The following is a 26,033-nucleotide window of genomic DNA, read 5'->3' on the forward strand; positions in this document are numbered from 1 at the left end:
TACTTATTGTTTGTGTGCTTTTTTGTGAATGTATTTGTAGTAAGTAATTAAGGCATTCATCTATTTTTCCACTGTCTTTAGTTTTACATGTTCTTTAGTTTTTAAATGAGAGTACATAATAATCAATTGTAAGTAATATATCTTCTAGAAAGGGCGAAGAAAATCACAGGCACCAAATTTTACAAGGGGTAGAGCCTCTCCCTCCCCAGGATGTTTCTCACATGTGCCTCCCCTTCCACAGAATCCTTTTCAGGGCACCCTTGACCTCAGCATTCCTCAGGCTGTAGATCAGGGGATTCAACATGGGGTTGAAAAGACTGTAAAACAGGGAAAGGATCTTCTGCTGTGTCTCGGGGTGCTGAGACTTGGGGGTCATATACATGACGATGGCGCTGCCAAAGAAGAGTCCAACGACACAGAGGTGGGAGGAGCAGGTAGAGAAGGCCTTCTTGCGGCCCTCTCCTGACTGGATCTTCAGGATGGCAATCAGGATGCGTGTGTAGGAGACCAACACCAAGCATAATGGTCCCACTAAGATGAACACACAAGTTGCAAAGATGACAACTTGGTTGAGTGTTGTGTCAGTACAGGCCAGCTTGAGGACAGACAGGATTTCACAGAAGAAGTGATTCACTTCATGAGGTCCACAGAAGGGCAGTCTTAGAATGAGGACTAAATGGACCAGAGCCAGGAGAAAGCTAAATATCCAGGAAGCAGCAGCCAGGGCAGTGCACACTCTCCAGCTCATGATGACAGTATAGTGTAAGGGGTGACAGATGGCCACATACCTATCATAGGACATTGCCACCAAAATCAAGCACTCTGTAGCTGCAAAGGCCAAATACAAGAATGTCTGCATGATACATGGAACAAAGGAGATGTTTTTTTTCTGGGTCACAAAGTTGGCTAGCATCTTGGGGACATTGTTGGAAGCATAGGACATGTCAAGGATGGCCAGGTGTGAGAGGAAGAAATACATGGGGGTATGCAGCCTTGGGACCATAGATATTATTCCAAGGATGGCCCCATTCCCCAACAGGGTAAAGGTATAAAAGACAGAAAATATTGCAAAGAGGAAGTAATCCAATGTGGGATCAACTTGGAATCCCAGCAGGGTAACCTCCATGATCCATGTCTGATTGCTTCCCATCTTCTTGTGGCAAAGACAAGACTTGATTCAAGATAAAAAGTAAGAACTGTGGAGCAAAGTTACAACATAGTTAAAGACTATTCCAGGGAGAGTATTCAGAAATGTATTACTGAAGAGGGATTTCCTAAGATTTATCTTCTGATTCTTTGCCAGAACTAACAACATGAATACAAACATTGATGCACTGATGGAGCAATAGGAAAACACATACACACACATCCTATGTATAACAAAATGTTAACCCAATAGGTTCTATTTTAATATATCCTGTATTAGAGGGCACATATACATATATGCACACATGTGCTATTTTGGAGAATTCCTGTGTTCTCATTTCCCTTTCTGGGGAGTTTCCTGGTCATTTATATAGCTTGAAGAGTAACACAATTCAGATACTATTGCTATGCTGCCTTTTTAGGTAGTGTTCTAAATGATTGACATCCTGGTTTTTCATGGGCATGCCCACACAAATGTTTCCCCTCTCAGGTTTTCTACTCATGCATTTCAGATAAAAAATTTATTACCATTTGTCTAGTTTTATCAAAATTATGTGTGGAGCTGCCTTTTCAGTTGTTTGCTAGTACTCTTAGGGAGGACCTTGATAGTTTACTGGTTCTAGATATAAGGACTTCCTTTACCTCTTCATCTGCACTTGATGCTGTAGTTCATGCAAAACTCAAAGAATTCCTTGACTACCTGTGTGTACACAGGCAAATATCTCAAATACCATTTAGTGTGATATTTCTACCGTGTTTACAAATAAGAAACTTAAAAAGGAAATGCATTGCCAGAGTTTGCAGTAAAGATTATTGCTCCTTTATGACTGCATTCTTGTTGATTTGTTTTATTGCATTTTATATAGTGATATAAGTCTCAGAGTTGATCTTAATTTCCAGTATGACAGAACTTTTTATTCATAAGACATTGTTGGAGTTGGTGAGGTGGCTCAGTGGGTACAAGCACCTGCAGCTGAGCCTGATGGTCTGAGTTCCATGCCCAGGACCCACATGGTAGAAAAAGAGGACCAACTCCCTCAAGTTTTTACTCTAACGTGCACATTTGCACTATTGCACATGCATACATCCTTTATACACACAGATACAGACACACAGACACAGACACAGACACACAGATACACAGACACACACACAGACACACACAGACACACACACACACACACACACACACACACACACATAGTAAATATGTAAACTTAGGGAAAGTGATATTGTAATAGCTTTGACAGCATAGAGTACCATGAAATTCCCGGATCACTTTCTTCCTTATCAGGTGTTGCCGGGACAACAGTTGTGCAGGTTCCACACATCCTGAGAAGATCAGACGGAAAAAACTGGTGGTTGTTCTTGCTTGACAGGTCTCTGTGGAAGTTCTGAGGCTTCTTTAGCCACCAGAGTGAAACAAGGGGACATAAAAGGGACAGATGGCAGAGTCACTTAACAAAATCAAAACTTGGGTTGTCCCTTATGGCCTATTTTCAATAATATGCTGATTTTAATTTTAAATTATGTGAAAGTTTAATATCCACTGATTATATTCAAATTATCTAAATGTTTATAGCAAAATATAGATACACCATAAAATAGAAATATAATAGAATTATAGCCATTTTAGCTATCATTTTTACTTAGCAGAGTATAAAATTCATTTGTTAAAAAACATATAAATAAAATACACATAGAAAGGAATATTAAACTGTATCTAATATTACAAGTGTAATAAGGTAGTGCAACATTTTACTTCACAACTTACTTGACATTTTCAGAAATTCTTGGTTTATCTTTCTCTCATGTTTATTGCACTGAGTCATACAAATGTGGATGCTTGTAGTGGATAGACATTCCAGCTTTGATCTGGAAGTTCCATCCCCCATTGAGGCTTTGGTAACTGTCACGCCTATAAGGCGGGGCCAAGAGAAGATCCTGAAGACCTGAGATCTGGATGACTCAGCTCTCTTGGTTCCTGGACCCTGGACGCTGGAGGTAGACTGAACAGAGTTCTCCAGAGAACACCACCAGACTGTGCTACACCTTTCCCAGACCCTGTTACCTATCCCTTCACTTGTAAGTTAACCCAAAAAATAAACCTCCCTTTTAACTACGTGGAGTTGCCTTAATAATTTCACCAACAGATGCTTCTCCAGCTGATGATTTCCTGAGGGTATACTCTGAAATGAAATTGCAGGTGCCAAAATATAAGCATCTCAAAGTTTGCAATTATCGTTGCTTGTTGCTTTCCAGAAAACATAAATTTCATAATGTTTTAAAATATAATTTTGATAGGTTACACTTATTATTACACTTACTGTGTAAATTTCACGGCTCCTTGTTACCGGACCATTGGTAGTATTTTTAGTTTATGGTCTTTGCTTGTTTGAGCCATAAACAAAGTTATGCAATTTGTATTTCATTAATACTTAACTCATGCCCTTGAGTGCAGGGCCAGCTCCCACTCTGCTCTGGGTTCTGGAGGAAACACTGTGGATAATAAAGCTATTGGCCCGCTGACACTTCACACCTTACTTTTCCATCCAGGGAATAATGCTTCTGCTGCCTAGGGATTTGCCTATCCAAAATTTATATAATATGTGAAACAAGCCAAGAAATCAAGAGTGGCTGTGTCTGTTACCTTCTCTTCCTTTCACTTTTTCTTTCTTTCTTTCTTTCTTCCTTCCTTCCTTCCTTCCTTCCTTCCTTCCTTCCTTCCTTCCTTTCTTTCTTTTCTTTCTTTCTTTCTTTCTTTCTTTCTTTCTTTCTTTCTTTCTTTCTTTCTTTTTCTTCCTTCCTTCCTTCCTTCCTTCCTTCCTTCCTTCCTTCCTTCCATCCTTTCTTTCTTTTTAAAGATTTGTTTATTTATGTATTTTATGTATGAGTGCTCTATATGCACGTATATCTGCATGACAGAAGAAGGCATCAGATCTCATTATAGATGGTTGTAAGCCACCATGTGGGTGCTGGGAATTGAACTTAGGTCCTCTGGAAGAACAGCCAGTACTCTTAACCACTGAGCCATTTCTCCAGCCCTGTCTGTTATCTTTTCTGTTCAGGAATAAACAAGTAAGAACTGAATGTTAGAATAACTATTCATGTATCATACAGGGTGAGATGGCAGAAAGTTTTCTGAATCAAGGTGTTTCTTAGAGCAAGATGAATGGATAGCATCTCTCAAGAGGAGACACATGTATACCCAAAGTGATGAAGGGGTATCAGCCTTAACCAGAGCTCTGGAGATTGAGTCACTGAACTGAGGCCTGTAGAGGACTGGGAAAAGCCAAGTCTCTGGACAGGAATGTGGTGGAGGCACATTGGATTATGGAAAGGGGGAAAGAAATCCAATGTGCCTCCACCATAGTGTGCAAGAGGTTGTATGAATTCATTTTAACCATGCGCACACATGTATGTTCTATTACTTATGTATTATCTCTATATAGCCATGAATACAAATTTAAAAATTTGTGACTTGTACTGGCTCTTAGATTTTATTCTCATTTCTTATCAGTACACTGATATTAGCTTTAAGGATGCCTTATTTATTTTTGTCTTTTATTGAGTATTTATTCTAGACTACTTCCCTCTTTCCAGAAATTTCTTTTAAAAATTGTATGCAAACCAAAATGATGCCAAAGTTCACTTATTATGACCTTTGATTAGTCATTAGGCTAAAAGAATGAATTTGCATCCCTTTGAGATATGCTCAACATTAACTGTTGATTGATTTAGTACACAAAGATATTTTGAAAGCCCAGAAATATACTATGCAGCCATTCATAGGGATCAGTTCAATCTTTATTATACTACATGGATTTCTATATAATATGTTACAATTTGTATTTTAAAATATGAGGATTTAAGGCATGGTATTATTTTTTGTCTAGCTATATGTACTTCAGAAAGTTTATGAAGTTGAATACAAGACTGTTTCCACTGTCGATTTTTACAAAGGGGGCTTATATCCTGAATAAAGTTTCACATAAACTTTTGCTTATTTTATTTGTTTTAATAAACTGTCTATAGTATTTGGAGACAAAACTAGAGTATTTGCATCTGCAAAATGTAAGATATAATTAAATTGCACATTTTTGCTCATTTACCCAGCAGGTTTTAGTATAAATATCTGATCTGGGCAGATGTCTTTGGATCTTCCAAAGGAGCAATGCCACTCTGCTTTTAAATGATATCATTTGTATAACAAATATCCTCAGTTTATCTCATTAGGAGACAGACATGGGAAGCTATGTAGACAATTTCTGGGGTAGAGGTGATGTTCTGATGACGCAAAGGAGATATGTAAGAGGGAAGCTGAGCTTTGGGTTGAAGACTTGGGGCTGGAGACTAGTCAGCAGCCTTTCCCCCCAAGATGAGTCCTGAGCTGCCAGATGTTCAAACCCATGTTTCTTTTACCTGTGGGATACTCTCTAGGCTCCTATACTGTACAGTGTGGAGACCCAGGACAGCATCAACTCAGAGTACTCAGCATCTCAGAGGGATGTGAAGATGGTCCTTTAGCCAAATGGCATGAATTGACCTATCGAAGTTCATAACAAATCCATGTGGCATCATGTAATTTTGCATGTGATTTTGAAGAAGAAATTTCTGAAAGAAAGAAGTAGGCCAGAATAAACAACCTAAAAGTCAAGAAATAAGGGAATAAATAGAACTCCAGACAAAACATTTCCATTAAATAGGTGTGAACCATTTCCAACCCACACATAATTCTGAGAGCCACCTGTACCTTTTCTTTCTTTTTTCTTGTTTTGTGTTTTTGAGACAAGGTTTCTCTGTGTAGACCTGGCTGTCCTAGAACTCATTCTGTAGACATCAAACTCACAGAAATCCACCTGCCTCTGTTTTCCTATGCAGGTGTAGAGATTAAAGGTGTGTACCACCACACCCACCTTACTTATACATACCTTTTCATCTTTTCCTAATTGCTAGGTCACAAGGAAGTGCATCCATGAAATCACAATGTTACTCGTCACGTCAGCTGTGAGGCCAAGGAAGCTCTGATGCGGAGCCCTGTACACTCTGAGAACAATCTGGTTTTCTTTATTACTGGTATAGCTTGCATTTGGATTTTGTGGTGTAAAAAGAATCAGAATTGTGTTCTTGAAAAAAAATCCAGGGTAAGGACTTAATAAACGGAAACCTGAAATGAAGAGTTCCCCAAATGCACCCTCTAACTGCAGATTATGGAAAGATTCAGCAGACAGAACAAGAGAAAAGCCTCTATGACTACGTTTCTCTGCTCTTCTACAGCATGGCAAGCTGAGAGTGAACAAAGGAAGCACGGTCCATGAACTAGAACAGAAGAGCATCATCAACAATGTTCCTCATCACCACTGAAACTGTGATTCTGAATGGGGACCTCTTTGAATTTGAGACACACATCTTTTTATGTGTAGGAGACGAGAAAACCTAATATGCAAAAGCTGGCATTTGTGAATAGCTACTGACCGTACTTCAGAGACCAAGAATTGAAGGAAGAATTTAAGTCTTTGAGATCAGAGACCCAAATAATCACTATGGTTTTATGAGCACTTTCCCATTGAGTGTGCTCTTCTTTTATTTTGGGGGGTTGGTGATGTTTGAAGTAAAAAGCTTATTTTACGCATATTTCTAATAATGCTTTTCTAATAAAAAACACATGTGTATTTACTTACGTGTGCACACATGCGCCATATATGTCCAAGTGTTCAAGGAGGCCAGAAGAGGGCATTAGATGCCCTAGAGCTGGAGTTACAGTTGGTTGTGAGCTGCCCTTCCGTTGTGGGTGCTGGGAACTAAACCAGTGTTTACTGGAAGTGCAACAAGTGTTCGTAACCAATCTATTTTTAAAAACAAATATTCTAAAGCCTGAAACCTGTCAGATCACCAAGTCTCCCCTTTCTACACACCAGTGCTGTGATCTTGTGTCTCTCTGAGCTGTCTTAGCTCCCCTAACTGGAGAATGGGGGTAAGAAATAGACTCTACCTCATGGTGTAGTTATAAGGTTTACATGGGTTAACTCTCACAAGACAGGACTCCTTAAATATTGTGATTGTTACTGTAGATATTCCTAGTTGAAGAATAGCTTCTGGGTCAGTAATCATACAGAATATGTTAAGTGCTCAGTCCTTCCTCTGCTGAAACAAAGAACAGAGATTGTGGCCCTGATGGATATCAGGTTCCTTAGGGGATGAAGCCACTGTCCTCTGTGCAACATGGCAGGTATGTTGAGGAGGCAGTTCTGAGTTCTGAGGATGTGCAGGGAGGCAGTGAACAGAGGGAAGGAAGGTAGATTCAGGACCAGAAAAATCTATGACTTCTGGGATCTCAGTGAATTCTTAACAAGGAGAAGCTGAAAGGTCTTTGGACCCTGAGACAGATCACATCTGGTGTATAGGGTTGTTGATTCTCTTCTCTGCCACAATCATGACAAAGCCAAGAGTAATGTTGGAGTGTGGATGGAGAGGTGAAGAGGAACAGAGGCACTGTGGCCATGATGGGGTAGGCAGTGGACCCTCATAGTAAGCAGAGTGAATGCCAGGAGGCCAGCCATCAAGGGTGGCCAAAGATGCCAAAGATGTCATTCACTTTTAATTTCTTTCTCCCCAGCTGCAAACCCACTTTTGTAACAAATAGATCACTTTTACTTACAGTGGTGTGGTTTGCAGGGGTTCTCTTCAAACAGCCTTGGTCTCAGAAGAAACTTCAAGGAGAAGAGGAGGAAATCTGTCATTGTCTCCTCTTGAAAGGGGCCTCATTGAAAGGCAAGCCCAGGCTCCCAATTCTCCTGACCTCAGCGGCAGATCTGCTGCTGCAAGCTTTAGCTCTTCTCCTCTCTTTAAAACCGCTGGCTGCCTTCACACATGGACACTGGCAGAGGGAACGTAAACACATGGCATTGCAGCTTGCACATTGTCACTAGAGAACTAAAGAATTAGCTGCATTTTTATCAACAGCCAAACTAATGACTCTTGAATGTTTATTCATTTGTTTTCATTATTCTCCTGGGATCTATTTATAGTGTTGTCTTGGGATTGGCTGAGGTCAGGATTTCTATAAACCAGTAAAATCAGTTACACAATACAACACACACACACACATCACACACACACACACACACACACACACACACACACACACACACACACACATTGACATTGGATATACTCAATGGATCTCACAACATATACTTTATTAATCTTAAATTTCTTCCTTCCTCAATGTTTCCTGTTGATTGAAAGTAAGGCCTGTGGAAGCCTTAGACTTTCGCTGTTAGAAGCTACATGAACCCTGTTCACGGAGAAACAGGATCATCCCAGTGGAGAAGAGCATATTGGAAAATAACCACTCTATATTGCTCAAATTTTAAATATTTTTTATATATTATGTTTTCTTCTTTACTTTCTCCCAGATCTCTTAGATTTCTACATTTCTATAATCTGAACTAGGTCCCATCATTAAGAATGAGTCTCTCTTTCTCTGTCACTTATTTAATGAAATTAATAATTTTAAATACTTCTAATTCTTTCTTTTTAAATTATCATTCTTAATTTGCATTCTTACTTCTTGAACTACACAAGGGGCATCAAGAGGAGACTAACAGGAATTATTTCTCTCTAGGAGTCTGTGAGACTGTGTAGCATAAATCTTAAAATGTCTTATTAATAAAATCAAATCTGAGGCCAGTTATTGGGGTGAATGCTGGAAGATCGGAGAAGCAGAACAAGCCACAGTTATCTCACTTTGCTAGTTCCTCAGGTGATCCTGTTTCCTCAGGCTGGAAGCTTCTGAGTCCTCTTCCACATGAATCTCAGCTGAACTGTGCTGCTCCAAAGCCTGAATGCTTAACCAGCTAAATGCTTAACTAACTTAGTTCCTGGTCCTCAGGCCTTATATACCTTTCTGCTTTCTGCTATCACTCCCTGGGATTAAAGGTTGAGTCACCAAGCCTAGCTGTTTCTAAAGTGGCCTTGAACTCAGAGATCTGGCTAGCTCTGCCTCCCAAGTGCTGGGGTTAAAGGAGTGCACCACCACCACCACCACCACCACCGCCCAACTTCTGCTATGGCTTGCTCTGACCCATTTTCTAGCCACCATTTCTGGCTCTGTTCTAGTGGCTGTCTGTTCTCTGACCCCCGATAAGTTTATTACCTGCACAATATTTTTGGGAACACAATACCACAAGACTGGCAGCTTCTTCTTCCATTATCTTGATTTGGTCCTGGATACAACTCTCTTTTTCTTCATGTACCATTCTCAGGTAGTTTCTAGTTTTGAAATTCTTATATATTGTTTCAGGTCAGTTTTACCTTGTCTTTACCATTTCACTTAAACACAGTACTAATTTTTCAAAGCACTCATACATCCTTCCTCAATAATCCTAACTCAGAGCTCTCTCCTCAGACCAAAGCCTGTGGAGTTGGTATGCTTCAGGGGTTTGCTTAAGCTCTTCCTTATTTTCAGAGTTTTTTTTTTTCTTTGTTGTTGTTGTTACTTTTTCCACAAGTAAAAGCATTTGATAAGGGGACACACACTCACTAATATGTAGATAAAGTCAAGGAAATTTTATTCTTGTTATTTCAGATAGTAATGACTAGCACAGTTGTATTTCTATTGTTGAGGACAATATCATTTAGTGACCCTTAGCTCAGCTTCCTGTGGATATGAGATCTACTTTTCCTTTCAATCTTTGACATGATCAGAACATTTGGAGTTAAGGGGAGAAGTTTTAGACTTTGTAGGTCTTAAGGTTTTGATTAATACTTTATATTTTAGTGAGAATAAATATTACAAAACACAAACAACTCTATATAATTGAGACAGTTTTATAAGTGGAGGTCAGTCTTGAAATCAGAATGTTTGCTGACTATCATTAACTACTAGACCCAGAACTAGGCTTCCATTTGCTTTCAGCTTTGCTTGTCTCTGACACAAAAACCATTTCTTTGTAGGCCATTTCCACCTTTCCCCTTTGTTTTTGAAGTACATTTGCCACGGGGAATTCCAGTGGGATAAAGACAATAAACAATATAAACAACAATAGGGACTCTAAAGTGCTGAGGGCTACCTTTGCTACTTACACTTCTGTCTTGATTTATTTTTTTTATCTGATGAGGTTATGGTAAGATGTTCTCTACCACAACATGGCAGTAAGTAAACATGATAACAGGAAACGGATGAGGTTGGCAACTGAGGGCTTTCAGCAATAGCTGCCCGTGTCATGGTGGACGATGAAACAGAGTATGCTTTGACCAGAGGCTTTTGAATGCCTGCCCTCCATAATCTACTTCTACCATGTAGTCTCAATTCCTAAAATTTCTACAGTCTACCCATGTAATACCACCACCTAGGGAACAACTATTCAAAACAGAAGCCTATGGACCATTTCAGAATGAAACCGTAGCTATGGCTACAGCAGTCTCTGAATGTGGTTGCCAGGGCGTGTCTGTGATCTGTTGATGGATATCAAGGGCACGGGACTTCCTACACCATCAACCTTCTCCAGAATTTACTTATCCACAGTTGGGATTGGTAACGAGGCCACAAAGTAGCATTGCTTTGCTGCTGTGTTGGGTGGTTGGCACTGGTTCTGTATAATCCCTGCCTCTCAGGTTTATCACAGACCAGGAAAGTTCAGGCACAGTAATTACGCCTGTAATCCCAGCACTTGGGAGGCAGAGGCAGGTGGATCTCTGTGAGGCCAGCCTGGTCTACAAAGCAAGTTTCAGGACAGCCTCCAAAGCTATGGAGAAACCCTGTCTCAAAAAAAACCAAAAAAAAAAAAAAAAGAAATGAACACCATGATTGATACCTGATATCCCTGACCGATCCAAACATAGACTTAACAGTACAGTCAGACAAAAGAAATGCAATCTTGTGGTGGTATTGTGTTCCCTGAAATATTGTGCACCCTAATAAACTTATCTGGGGTCAGAGACAGAACAGCCACAATATTAAACATAGCGGTTAGGCAGTGGTAGCACACGCCTTTAATCCTAGCATTCCAGAGGCAGAACTCCTTCTGTTCAAGGGTACAGCCAAGCATGATGACTCACACCTTTAATCCCAGAAAGTGAGCCTTTAATCTTAGGGAGTGATGGCAGAAAGCAGAAAGGTATATAAGGTGTGAGGACCAGGAACTAGAAGCATTTGGCTGGTTAAGCATTTGGCTGGTTAAGCTTTTAGGCTTCTGAGCAGCACAGTTCAGCTGAGATTCATTCTGGATGAGGACTGAGAGGCTTCCAGTCTGAGGAAACAGGATCAGCTAAGAAACTGGTGAGGTGAGGTAGCTGTGGCTTGTTCTGTCTCTCTGATCTTCCAGCATTCACCCCAATACCTGGCTCAGGCTTGATTTTATTTTAAGATTCCTGCTACACAACCCTACAATATTCTAGGAAAACATTTTTACTTTGTGGTACATAAAACATATTTTCTAAGCTGGGTGATGGTGGCCCACACCTTTTATCCCAGCACTTGGGAGGCAGAGCCAGGCGGATCTCTGTGAGTTCGAGGCCAGCCTGGGATACAGAGTGAGTTCCAGGAAAGGCGCAAAGCTACACAGAGAAACCCTGTCTCAAAAAACAAAACCAAACCCCCATATTTTCCACATTTGGAAATAGATTAGGCAACTCAGCAAAATATAACTGGATCATACATGTATTTAGCTAATTGAATTCCAGATATTTCTATGAAATTTCAGAAATATCAAACATTCAGCATTAAATGATAGTTTGATTTAAAAAAACAGTTTGATAATCATACTATTTTGAAACTATATATGTGTATAAATATAACAGAAAATGATCATTTACTCCAACTAAAAATTTTCTAATCCCTTATCCATTTTAAACTCTGAGTAAATTTTTTAAAGAAATACCCTCAATTTAAGTTTTCTCTTATTAAATTAGAAAATTATGACCATTACAGTTTTAAACACTGTGTTTCTCTTTTTGTTGTTGTTGTTGTTGTTATTTTTTAGACTGGGTCTCACCTTGTAGCCCAGGCTGGTCTCAAATCGTGCTGTGCTCAGCCTCCCAATTACAGTGTGAGCTTCCATGCTCATCTGTCTCTGTGACTTAGCTGTTTTTAAATATTTAAAAATATGTATGTCTGTGTCTATGCCCCTGAATTCAGGTGCCTGTGAAGGCCAAAGAAGTATGTGATGGTGCTTGAGCTGGAATTACAGGCAACTGTGTGCTGCCTGACTTGGGTGCTGGCTCTGAATTCTGGTCTTTGGCAAGAGGAGTGTATGTTTTTAAGCACCAAGCACTTTTAACAGTAGAGCTGTCCCTCCAGCTGCACTGTGCTTTGTCTTGAGACTGTTGATTCTGTCTCTATCACTGAAGGGTGAGAACCTTTCCTCACTTACATGTCCTGTTTCTTTTCAAGATTTAATAAGACTTTGATCCAACAGCTAGATGAACCATTGGTCTGCACTCTGGCCATTCATTTTCTTACTGATCCTCTCCTGATTTTCTGAGGTGGTTAGGTAGTAGTCGAGTAATGTCTCTCTCTGAGCCACAAGAAAGGGGTTTTAAGCTAAGATGAAGCCATACCAGCTACTTAATTTCATTTTCTTTGATGGTAAGTGACTTAGGGAGAGGGACTCTCATTTTATTTACTTAGGAAATGTAATAAAAGGAAACCTATGTTGAGAGGGAGTTTTTCTGGAAAACAGTTTCCTTTCTGAAAGAGGAGAAAGTCAACAAGGGAGAAAGAACATGCTTTTGGTTCTTTGTCATTTTTAATATATCATATATATGAAAAATTATTTTACTGCCAAAGCATAATTTTTATTAGTCTTTTGAGAATTTCTTACAATTCATTTTGATCATATTCCCCCCACTCTCTATTCCTCCCATATTCATCCCCCTTCTCTACCCAACTAAATTTGTGTATACTTTTCTTTTTTAAACCACCACACACAGTTTGTACTTCTCATATATGCATGGATGTGTGGCCTTAACTGTTGGGTGGTCAATCCACTATGGGCTACATTCTTAAAGAAAACTGACTGTTCCTCAATGATTTACACAAAAGAAGACGATATTCTGGGTATTTTCTTCACATTGGGCTTGAACGTCAGAAAACTCACAGAGACAGAAGGATGGAGCCAAAGTGCCGGTTCTGACACAGGCTAGAGGGAAAGGAGATCTGGACGTTCTCCCAGTCCCTGGAATGTGATGGGATGCAGGTACACTGGCAGCTTCTCCAACCCAGGGCTTTACACTGAGCTCTCTAAACTAGCCCCTCCCCCAGAGACATACCTGTGGTCCAGGAAGCAAAGCACAAAAAATTTTCCTACCATTCTATGCCTTTCTTAACAGCGGCATGACATTGTCCCCTTTACTACTGGTGTAGCTCTCCCTGCCCTTCCAACTTTGTCTCTGTAAAGGCTGAGCTCTCATGGGTGACCAATGTGCCCCCACCCCCATGGAGCTTGTTAAGGAAGCAATCACTGGGCTGTGTTCTCCCTCGGGATACTGCAAACTTGGCTTAGTGAATAGTCTAATTAAGACATCAATTATCAAAAGTTTCCATTTCATATATATTTACTTCTATTCAATGATCAAAAAGATTGGCTCTATTTTTTCCTTGGTGGCTTCCTCTTTCTCTTTGGTTTGAGACCATTCCCAGCTTGTCCCATTTTAAAAACATCTTTTTTGCTTTCTTCCTCAGATGTATATAGGCAGCTTTGGGTTATATGGTTTAACTTGTCTATTCTAAGCATTTCAATGTTAGATCACAATTATATGACAAAGGACATGTTTAAACCCAGCAGTGGGTGGGAGAGATGGCTCAGAGGTTAAGAACACTGGCTGTTCTTCCAGAGGTCCTGAGTTCAATTCCCAGAAACCACATGGTGGTTCCCAGCCATCTGTAATGAGATCTAGTGCCCTCTTCTGGCATGCAGGGACACGTGCAGACAGAACACTGTATATGTAATAAATAAATAAATCTTAAAAACAAAAACAAAACCCCAGCAACAACATCTGAGACCATTTTAAATTTATGATTGTTCACCATCAGTTGAGCCCTTATTAATAGAAGATTGGGGCTAAGAGATGGCTCAGCAGGTAAAGGCATTTTGCGCCAAGCCTGATGACTTAAGTTCAGTCCCTAGACCCAAATGGCAGAAGAAGAGAGCTGACTACCAAAAGTTGTCTTCTAGATTCATGAGTATGTTATGGCATGTGCACCTGCATGCGCACACACACACACACACACACACACACACACACACACACACACACACATGGGGGGGGGAGGTAATAAAAAATTAAAAAGTAAATAATGCTAGGACAAACTCTATAAAGGTATATGTGAAGTTCAGTATCTGTCTATCATCTATCTAGTTATATATCTATCTGTCTATCTAACTATCATATGCCTGTTTCTATCTATCTATCTATCTATCTATCTATCTATCTATCTATCTACTACCTATATCCATCCATCTAGCTACTACTATCTACTATCTATCTACCCATTCATCTATGTACTATCATCTATATATCTATCTATCCATATCTATGTATCTACTGCCTATTTATCCATCTATCTACTATCTACCTATCTATCCATCCATCCACCCATATATCTATTATCTATCTCCTATCTTCAGTCTATCCATCCATCCATCCATCCATCCATCCATCTTCTATCTATCTATCTATCTATCTATCTATCTATCTATCTATCTATCTATGACAAATGGATATGATTTTCAAGACTGAGACATTGGAGACATGGAGAATTCTCCATACTCTACTCTTATGCTCAGAATTATTCCAAAAGCTGTAGAAAACCCATGTCTCAGCTCCAAGAGCATGAGGCAGAAACATTGAAACCTCTTCTGCCATAGTCTCACTGTGGAAGGACTGGAAGAAGCTCACCCATCTTGTCTGGTTTATGTAGTCTAGTAGTTCAATTACTAATTTCATAGGGACACATGTTCACAAGGGCTCTCTCAATAACTAGTTCTCTAGTACCACTTCGCCCAGTCAAACTGATATGTAAAATTACTCTTCACATCTGAAAATTCACTGGCTGTAAATAGACATGCTGATTTTTAGTGTTTCAATCTTTTGCCATGAACTCTATATCTGCTCCGTGAAGGCATCACAGAATCTGGATTGCTGTGTTTTTGTACTAAGTTCTCAAGTCAGAAGGTGGAACACTTTTAAATTGTTTACTTTCAAGGTATTTTAGCTCTTCTTGGTTGGTTACATGTCCATATTAATTTAAATGGCATGTGAATACAAAGCTGCTCATTCTGGTGTGGTGGTGGTGGTGGTGGTGGTGGTGGTGGTGGTGCTGCTGCTGCTGCTGCTGCTGCTGCTGCTGCTGCTGCTGGTGGTGGTGGTGGTGGTGTGTGTAACAATAATTAAAGAAAAAGAAGCCAACGGCTATGACTTTGAGAGAAAGAGAGCAAGTGGGGTTACATAGGAGGGTTGGAAGGAGGAAAGAGAATATTATATGATTGTATTTTAATTAAAAAACAAACAAACAAAAACCTTATAGAAGCTAGAGAGATTGCTCAGTGGTTAAGAGTGCTGGCTGTTCTTCCAGGGGTCCTGAGTTCAATTCCCAGCACCACCTGGTGGCTCACAATCCTCTTCTAGCATGCAGGTATACATGTAGAGCACCCATACACAAAATAAATAAATAAAATAAAATAAAAAACCCATTGTATCAGATTCTGTGAAAAAAAAAAAGAGAAACTTTCAGGGGAAAGGTGCTCAGTTTTTCAATAAAATCTCACAGTGTTAATTTTTCAACAGTAGCAAGTCTTCCAGCTCGTCAGCATGGGTTGTCTTCTCAACCACTCATGTAGATCATTTTTTATTTCCTTCAATGATACTTTGTTATTTATGCCATGTGTCTTGAACTTTATTCTTTTTCATACTATTACAAAAGAAATTACTTTACTTTGTATTTGCACATTCTTCCTTGCTAATGTTAAGATATATAATTAATTTTGTGTTTTGTTCTTTTATCTCACACTCACTCATAGCTGTAATTGTTTTTGTATTTGTTAAGATATTCCCTAGTCGGGTGGTGGTGGCTCATGCCTTTAATCCCAGTACTTGGGAGGCAGGGTCAGGTGGGTCTGGATGAGTTCGAGGCCAGCCTGGTCTACAGAGTAAGTTCCAGGACAGTCAGGCAGTCAGGGCTACACAGAGCAACCCTGTCAAAAAAAAAAAAAAAAAAAAAAAAAAAAAAAAAAAAAGAAAAAAAAGATATTCTCCAATAAAGATTGTATCAATTATCCACTTTCCAACTTTGATGTCTTTTGCTTTTTGTTCTTGCCTAATTACCTTAGCTATATATTTACGGCACAGTATTGGAGCAAGGTAGTGGGGATAAAAAATGCATACATTCCTATTTTTAAAAGTTATTCATTTATTTTGGTAGAATGTATTTATTTTAATGTTTTAAATTAAAATAGAATTACATCACTTTCCCTCCTCTCCTTTTCCTGCCTCCTGGTCCTCCCAGCTACCCTCCCATGAGTTCTTCCTTGTTTTTCTCTTTGTTATTGTTACATGGGGAGACTGAGTGAACAGGCCTCTCTCAGGGATGAGGCCCTATGGTTGTCCAATGTAAAGTGGTCAGCCCTGGATCCTTGTTATGTTTTTTATTGGAAAGCATTTTGTTTATTAATGATGATGATAACTATGGGCTTCTCACCACTTGCCTTTGAAAGACAGCTGGTTACCTTCTGTTCTATTTAGTAGAAAGTTTTTATCAGTGGGATTTTGTCAAATGATTTTACTTGATATATTGAAATAATCACACAGATTTTGTCCTTTGTATTTTAATTTGGACTATTGACATTTGGATCCTAAATCAGCATCAGATTCTTGGGATACTTACCATTTAGTTATAATGTAAAAATCTTCAGTTATCTTTTCTTGTGATATCTTCTCACTTTCATTTTGAAATGAGTGTAATGTTGACCTCAAAAATAAGCTGGTAAATGTTTTGGCCTTTTAAAAAATGTATTTTGGGAGTCTATAAGGACTTTGGTGTTTTCTCTCTTTAATAATTAAGACTTTTCACCAGTGAAGCCACACAGTTTTGGAATTTTCTTTATCGAAAGACTGAACATTAAATTTCAGTCCTTTTGATTGTTATGGAATGTCAAAATCTGCCTGTGCTGGCTGGCTTTCATACTTTATATGTTTATAAGGATTTGTGCCTTTCACCCAGGCTATCCAAACTTTTTAGTGCAGTTTCTCACAATATTGCTGGTGATTGTTCATTTCTCTTAAGGATGTGTATGCTGCCGAGTCTTTCTTGATGTATCTTATGTCTGTCTTGCCTACCTATCAATAGATTCCTTCCTCTAAAAATCAATCAACTGAACTGTGCCTATTGAATTATTTTATGAATTATGCATACTTGCCTGAACATCATTAAATCTGCACTCTATTATCTCTTTCCCTGCTTCATTAATTAATTATCTTAAACATTCTGTATATATGTATGGATGGTTAATTTATTAGAATTATTTTTATGTTTGCAAGATGTAGCACTTTATTAAACAAGCAGGAGATGTCAGATCACTTCCATGTGTACCTAAGCTCATAATGGATGTGCATTAATTGTGTTAATTAGTAAGTTCAAATTCATTCACTAATCTTTATATAATAACTATGGTGAATAAGGATGAATGACAGCCAGATTAACATCATTAATGGTGTGAAGAAACTAAGGGGAAAGATTCACAAGGATATCTACAAAGAATTCAGTGTTAACCTACAGCCGGCGTTATACCACAAAGGAAGAAACGTCACAAACTTCCAGTAAAATTAGGAACAAGACAAATACGTCCATTTTCTCAGTATTGTTCAGTATAATGCTTGAAGTCTCAGCTAGAGAAATAAGACAAGTGAAGGGGGAAAGTGACATAAGAAGGAAATGAAGAAGTAGAAGTATCCCTATGTGTAAATGCTTTGGTTCTATACATGAGATTCTAACGACTCCACAAAAATACTCTTGGCACTGATAAAATCTTTCAACAAAGTGGCATGATACAAAGTTAGCATATGAAAATAAATAACCTTTCTATAAACCAATAACAAACATTCTGAGAAGGAAGTGAAGAAAATCTTCCCATTTTTAACAGTAATCTAAGGATTTAACACAATCTACATCAATGTCCTGATAACATTCTTCATAAAATGCAAAAAAATCTAATATTCTTATAGAAGCACAAAAGTCCATGGATAGCCAATGAAATCTTTAACAACAACAACATCAACAATAAAAACAATGCATGAACTATCAACGTGCTTGATTTCATAATCCTACACAGCCACAGTAACAAAAGCAGCAAGGTACCAATAAAAAGGGGGGCATGTAGAGCAATGAAATAGGAGAGGGCCCAGATATAAATGTAACTATAGCCACCACTGATTTTTGACAAAATTGCCAAAGAAATACAAACACATACCTTGGAGAAAGCACAACCTTTCTAAATTGTTCTGGGGAAACTCAATATCACCCCATATCTCAACCTGCACAAAACAGTTCTAAATGGATGAAAGACTTTAAGATAAGACATAAAACTCTGATACTGTTAGAAGAAATTAGGCAAGTACTTTCTGAACAGGATTCTATCATTTTGCAAAGACCAACAACTGGCAAATGTGGCTGTGTGAATCCAAGAGGCTTCTGCACTACAGGGAGATGGGTAGTCAAGTGGGAACAAACACAGAGTGGGAGAAAAATCTTTGCTCACTGCACATCTGTGAGAAGACAAATAATTAGAATATATAAAACTTCAAGAAAATAGCAAGAAATAAAAAAACTCAGTCAATGAATCAGTTGCTAATAAATGAGCAGATAGTTCTCAAAAGATGAGGAACACATGGCCAATAAACATGAAAAAATATTCATCCTCTCTATCCATCAAAGAAATGAGAATTGAAATTACAGTGAGGCTTTCATCTCACATGTAGCAATAGCAGTTACTAAATAAAAGAAAGACAAATTACAATGAGTGATGGGGAAGATGTGGACAAAACGAAATCTCTTCTACTGCTTAAGGGAGTGTAAATGTGTCCAACTAATTTGGAAATCAGTATGGAGGCTCACTGGGTCTATCAACTACTCCAGGACAGGTCTCAGATTCAGGAGTATTTGAACAACATATAATGGACTCCACATTGGTGTGTGTGTGTATGTGTGTGCATACATACATGCACGTGCTCTTGTGCTTTTATTTGGTAACTGGTGTTTGTTTTTGGAGGTGTGTGGTTTTATATTGTTTCTGTGGTTTTGGGGGGTGTTTGTTGTTTGGGTTTTTGTTTATTTGTTGTTGGGTGGGTTGGGAGAGGGAGAAGATCTGGAAGGACTTAAGGGAGGGGAAGAATATGATCATATATTTAAATTTAAAAGGTGTTTGAAATAATTAAAATATAATAATAATAAAGACTGAAAATCAATCTATCATATGACACAGCTGTAGACTTGTGGGTATTTACCGGAAAGACTCTAAGTCATCTTATCACAAAGATCTTTGCACATCAGTGTTTATTGCAACACTATTCATGACAGCAGGGTTATGGAACTATGGAAGGGATAGTGTATATGAACAATGAATTTTAATTCAGTTATAAAGAAGAAGGTAATTATGTCATTTGTAGGAAATTATCTGGAATTGGAGTCAGATTAAATAAAATAACCCAGACTTGGAAAGACAAATATTCCATGTTTTCTGTCATTTGTGGCTATGGATTATATATATGTATATATATATATATATATATATATATGTATACACACACAATAACATTTAATATGATATTACAGTAGAAATGAAATTGGGAGAGAAAAGGAAATTAATGAGATGGGGAAGAAAGGAGATGTTAGAAGACTATGGGGAACAAAGTCATAGTACATTACATACTTGTATGAAAATGTCTTTATGAAACCCAGTACTGTATACAGCATGTCTATGTCAATTGCAGAACAAGGACCCACAATATTTGAGCTCATTCTTTTCTATCTGTAAGTAATTATAAAACTGAAGGAAATGTACAAATCACTGTTCAGTTGTGAGAATGGCCCAGTGCTATGTCCTGAGAAAAAAATATGAGATGAGCCTCACATTGGAACAAACTTTCTCTCTAGATATATTTTATTCAAACAGCAATCAGAAGGAGACATTTAGGGGCAAGCAGTAAGCTTCCCGAGCATAATCAAAACCAGTTGTGATTTAGGACCAGTGGGGAAGCTGGGACTTGGGAGTAGGGTGATGAAGACGATTGTGCACAAGTGGAGCCTCTAAAGTTGGCACCAGGCTTTCCCTCTGGTCTTTACAGATTTTGGAGTTGCCAGGCTGCTGAAGAGACAGCCAACAACAGTGTTTGTGGTTCTGGCATCTGAGTGGTTTTCAGTGAGGCTGATTGTAGAACTTCAGTGTGCTGGGAAACTGGAATTACAATAATGTTACATGTTGGATGGGGAAATTTAGTATGAACACATTCCACAAATAAAATCCACATGCTACATATATGAGCTATCTGCTTCAATTAAAACTGCGCGCAACTAAGAAAATAATACTTCACCTATCTGAAACATTAAAATAGAAAACCTCTACAATTTAACATTCAAAAATATGTAATTGTGAAAGACTCTGGTCCATAATCAAGAAGGAAAAGAGTCAGCCTGAGATTAAATGTACTAAAACTGCAAAACTCCAAGCAAAACTTCAACACAGTCATGACTGATATGGTAAGTAAAATGGGTGGAAAAATAGGAGAGGTGGAAAACAGATGTAATATTTTGATAAGGCCTTAATGTCTATAAAATAATTAAGTGGTTCTGTAAGGCAGAAACACATGAAATTTGAATTTAATAAATATTGGTTGATTATTATAAGGCAGACCACAGTCTTCAGAAAGTAAGACTACTACATAATAAACTACCAATAAAAAGTTCCAAATAAAAGAGTAAGAGAAAAATAATGTGGGATGATTATGAAGCACAGATGGTTTGTGTATAAAAGTCTAACAAATACCCCTTCTTCTTTTTCATTTATGTCTTCAAACTTCTTTGTTTAATCTTAAATATAATTTAAAATAATATTCCTACTGTCAGGTAATTCTTTTATAGAATAATTTTACTGTATTCTGAATTACTTAGTTGTAATCAAATGTGAGGCATATTTCTTGTTCTTCATTCCTGATACATAAAGATGGAGAGCCTTGTCTTATGAATAACCTTCGATTCTGATTTCACTATTCATATAGCTGAAAGTTTTATAACAAAGGTATCTGGCATCTTTGCAACCAGTGATTGTTGAAAACTGTCAATGACCCAAAGAGAAAAGAACAATCTTCTGTTGACATAGCTTGTTTTCCTTTAAAAATATCCTGCACTTACAATGACATTCATTTGCTTTAATTTTAACCTAACATTTTATCTTTAAGAAGGTACTTTGCCTTGACATGGTTTTCACTGGCATATCATACAAGTAGCATTCCCACACTTGTGTAACAAGGAGAAGGTAGTAAGGGAAACAGAATGCATTCTTCTAATCTCTACTTATTCCTGTAGATGAAGGTAGGATCTCAAATCCAAGTGACTATGGAATGAAGCTACATCACTATTACTCTTGTTAATAAATAAGTCCCATGCTACAAAGTTCAATTTGGAATAATTTAATCAGATTCACAGGTAAAAAGAGTCAATTCTACACTCCATTGTTCAGTTTTTCATAGCCAAGTATAACCCAAGAGGACCTTGCCTCTCATCACCTAGCATTTCTATTGCCGTTGGCCTGTGGATCTCTTTTTGCCTCTGGACATGAGTCTCAGACTAGTTGATTGCCATGATGGCAATGTATATGTTACCTCCAGTACAATATTATTAATACCCAATTGATTGAGGCATACCTTTGGTCAATGGATGACAACAACTAGCAATTAAATTATTCTCTCTAGCTGTGTCTGGGTGGACTGTCCTGAATGAAATATTTGGCAAGATCTCCCAAAGAGATCTTACATGCAAGAAGCAATCTATTATTTTTCACACTAAGTGGGGGTACTGTTTTTTATTTATTTAAATTTGTTCTCATTTTACATACTAACCACTATTTCGCCTCCCTCCCCTTCTCCCATTCTCCCACCTCCCCCCTACCTTCATCCACTCCTTGTGGGGGTAAGGCCTCCTTTGGGGAATCAACACAGGCTGGCATACCAAGTTAGGGCAGGGTCAAGCCCCTCCCTGCTTCATCAAGGCTGCACAAGGCATCCCACCACAGGGAATGGGCTCTAAAAGCCAGTTTGTGTACCTGGGATAAGTCCTGTCTCACTGTCAGGGGCCCTAAGTGGAGCTACTTTTAGTGAGTCTCCCTTGAACTCTTTCTCCCCACTCTCTTGCCTTGCTCCTGCTTTTCCTCATTTCTAATACAATTTTGTTGTAGAAGCTTGATTACAACTGGCTTGATTTGGCTTAGAGAGGGTGATCTAGGCTAATAGATCCACCGAAGTTCTAAACACAACTACTAGAGAAAAGTCAGGCTACTTGGGAAGAGTGGAAAGTCTGTCCCTCAATTCCAGGGAAAGGAAGACATGAAAAAAATGGGTGGCCAGGTGCATGTCCATGTTATGTTTCTCATGCTTTCAAATGACAGAGGATTGATACAAATAATGACACCAGACTTGAAAGCATAAGAAATATTTCTTTCTGTTCTAGTTATATTTCTGGCAAGGGACCATCAGGAAGGGAAGCCACTTCACAATAAAGTCAGCAGGGCCACATGGGAATGCTTTTGGTTAGGTCGAGGTGCCTAGGACAACTTTCCTAGCTCCTCACTACCTCTGTATTTTCTGGAAGGAAATTAGATATGGGCACCCAGGTGGCAGTGGTCAGGGCATATGCCAGAAAAGCAAGGCAGTGCCTTCCAAGGAAATTGCTATAGTTGTAATTGGAATAGAAGAGCCTTGTACGTGAGGCCAGAGGTTCACCACATCACATAGGTGGGGCTGACACAACAAAGGAGCAATTGACACTGACAAAGCATAATCAAAGAACATACTTTCAGAGCTGCATGCTTCAGGACGGATGACTAGACAGGTCCTAGAATGGGCTCAGAGATATCAAAGTTATCTGAAAATGTCCAACCCTCACCCAAATCAAATATATCTTCTAGGGAAATCAATACAGGTATCAGTATAAAGTTAGATTAAAAAGAGACTTAAAGCTAGGGGCATATCTCAGTGGTATAGTGCTTGCCTGACAGATGCAAGGCCCAGGTTTATTCTCCAAGCTTATTATATCAAACAAGGCTAAGATATTGCAACCTAAATGTTTAAAATCCTTTTACTCCCACATACAATTTAATAACTTAAACTTCATTTCCCCTGGCACTCTAGATTTTTGTTGTTGTTTATTAAGAAGATGAAATCAATCACAAAGAAATAAATGCATGCCTTGTCCTTGTTTGTTCTGCCCAGAAGAAAGTTAGATAGGCTTATGAGCCAGAAATATATCTATGAACATTAATACCAAAATAGCAGCCTTATTATACTGCAAAGCCAGCTGGGTAGAAGCAGCATTCAGCTCATTATTGCATTACCAATTCTTGCTCAGTTTGAGGCTATTTCAGCTCATGAGTAAATGATAATAATTTCATAGCCAGACAGTCAGGCATTCATAGTAAAGAAGATCCAAGTCTAGGGAATCCATTAGCCAATATTCCCTTAGCTGTATATCCAAAAACAGTGATCACAGATGCCTTCTGAAAGATGTGTATCACAACATTTACACAACAATGATTTATTACAGCTAACATTGTAGACATTTCCAATATCTCCCCCACATAGAATCAATATGTTGTGATATGTTCATAGAACACAGCGTATATGAACAAACTATACCTTAACTCACTATGGACAATCTGACAGAATAATGATTGAGAGAAGGTATATTAAAACAATAAACACTTTGAGGGCCTATATTCCATTGATATCAAGGCCAAGAAAGCACAACATTAAAACAGACTACCAGAAGTCAACATCATAGTTGCTCACTTAGAGAAGATAAGGCCCAATAGTTGGGAGAGGGTGTGGTGGAAATGTTTTATACCTCATCTGGAGAAATGCTCACATGAATTATTGGCTTATGATTTTTCACTGAGATGAACTCATGCTTTGTTCATCTTCGGCAAAATAAAGATCCTTCACTCATTGATTCTTTATAGTTATTCAGCCACTGAATAGTGCCCAATTTGCCTTCCTGTCTACCACTTCACTCCCATCCTACTCTATTTTCACGTGTTCATCTTTAAGCAGATTCTAGCTTTTCTTGCCAGGATGGATGCAGGTTTTTTTTTTTTTTGTTTGTTTGTTTGTTTTTAAATCACTGTTGTATCAGTGGGTACATCTTTCAGGCTGGTTGCTTTTGTAGCTCACAGGGTTGGGAACTGGGTGAGACTGATAGTTACTTTTAGCCACATTAAAAGCCTGTTCACTGTCATGCTAGTTTGTGTTTGGGTTGCTTGTGCTCCTCCAATCTGCAAAGCTAGAGAAGATAAAACACAGGGAGGTTCTTCAAAAGTATGAGAAGGCTCTTGTAAGAAAATGGGAAGTACGCCTTTGAACAAGTTTACATGTCCTGGTCAATATTGAATGAAAGTCATTCTAAGAGTTTTGCAAGGTCTTTATTATTTAATGCTCCTGAGAGGTATCCTTCTTTATGAGCATCCTCTTCAGAGCACTTTTGACATCTTTGTTTCTCAAGCTATAGATCAGTGGGTTGAGCATAGGATTGAAAAGGCTATGGAATAGCAAGAGGTATTTCTTCTGCTCATTGGAATTCTCCTGTTGAGGCCCAATGTACATGGCAATGGCTGTACCATAAAAGAGTCCAACAACACAGAGATGGGAGGAACAGGTGGAGAAGGCTTTCTGGCGCCCCTGGCGTGACTGGATCTTCAGGATGGCACACAGAATATGAGCATAAGAGACCACAATCGAAGAAAATGGTCCCACAAGCACAGACACAGCCCCAGCCAAAACCATAATCTCATTGACATGGGTGTCTGAACAGGCAAGTTTGAGAACAGCTATAATTTCACAGAAAAAGTGATTTACTTTTTGAGATCCACAGAAGGGCAATGGTAATAGTAATACTAGATGGACCAGGGCCAAGAGGACTCCTAAAATCCAGGAAGTCGCCACTAGGGTAATACAAACTCTCCAGCTCATGATGGCAGTGTATCGGAGAGGGTGGCAGATGGCCACATACCTATCATAGGACATCACCACTAGGAGCAGACATTCTGTGTGTGCAAATGTCAAAAAGAGAAAGGTCTGCATCATGCATCCAGCAAAGGAGATGGGCTTGGTTGAATCTAGAAGGTTCACCAGCATCTGAGGCACTGTGTTGCAGGCATAGGCAATGTCAACAATGGCCAGGTGGGATAGGAAGAAGTACATGGGAGTGTGGAGTCTGGAGTCCAGGCAGATAAGCCCCACGATGATCCCATTCCCCAGCAGGGTGAAGGCATAGCACAGGGAGAAGAGAGCAAAGAGGAACATCTGCATCCTTGGGCTGAGTGGAAATCCCAAGAGAATGAACTGTGTAACCCAGGTCTGATTTCCCATTTCCCTGTGAAAGAGACAAAGAACCTCACCAAGTTTGAACACAGTGTGAGTGTTCAAGGTAGGGTTTTAAACAGTGCACCTGTGAGTATCAAATTGAGTGCTTTTCAGAAAATCTTCCACAATATTCTTGACCTGCTAATCACTAACTAAAAATTTTTGTATGTTCCAAATGAATCAGAAGGAAATGTGCATTTTATATGCTAAATGCTAATATCATATTCCATTTTCAGCAAATACTACTTTCATGTTCAAAGCAA

The 26,033-nt window shown here is 38.7% G+C and overlaps 2 protein-coding genes across 2 annotated transcripts; both read right to left on the reverse strand.

The window, feature by feature from the left end:
* Positions 1-217: 217 nt before the first annotated feature.
* LOC118580602 (olfactory receptor 2A12-like) lies at positions 218-1,150 on the reverse strand. The gene has a single exon (XM_036182427.1). It carries the CDS (start codon positions 1,148-1,150, stop codon positions 218-220), a length of 933 nt encoding a protein of 310 aa, XP_036038320.1.
* A 23,687-nt stretch (positions 1,151-24,837) lies between these two features.
* Positions 24,838-25,776, reverse strand: LOC118579991 (olfactory receptor 13-like). Its single transcript, XM_036181832.1, has one exon. The coding sequence runs from the start codon at positions 25,774-25,776 to the stop codon at positions 24,838-24,840; it is 939 nt and encodes a 312-aa protein (XP_036037725.1).
* Positions 25,777-26,033: the final 257 nt, after the last annotated feature.

The sequence above is a fragment of the Onychomys torridus genome, chromosome 3 (genome assembly GCF_903995425.1).
Source record: "Onychomys torridus chromosome 3, mOncTor1.1, whole genome shotgun sequence".
In the NCBI taxonomy this organism is placed as follows: Eukaryota; Metazoa; Chordata; class Mammalia; order Rodentia; family Cricetidae; genus Onychomys; species Onychomys torridus.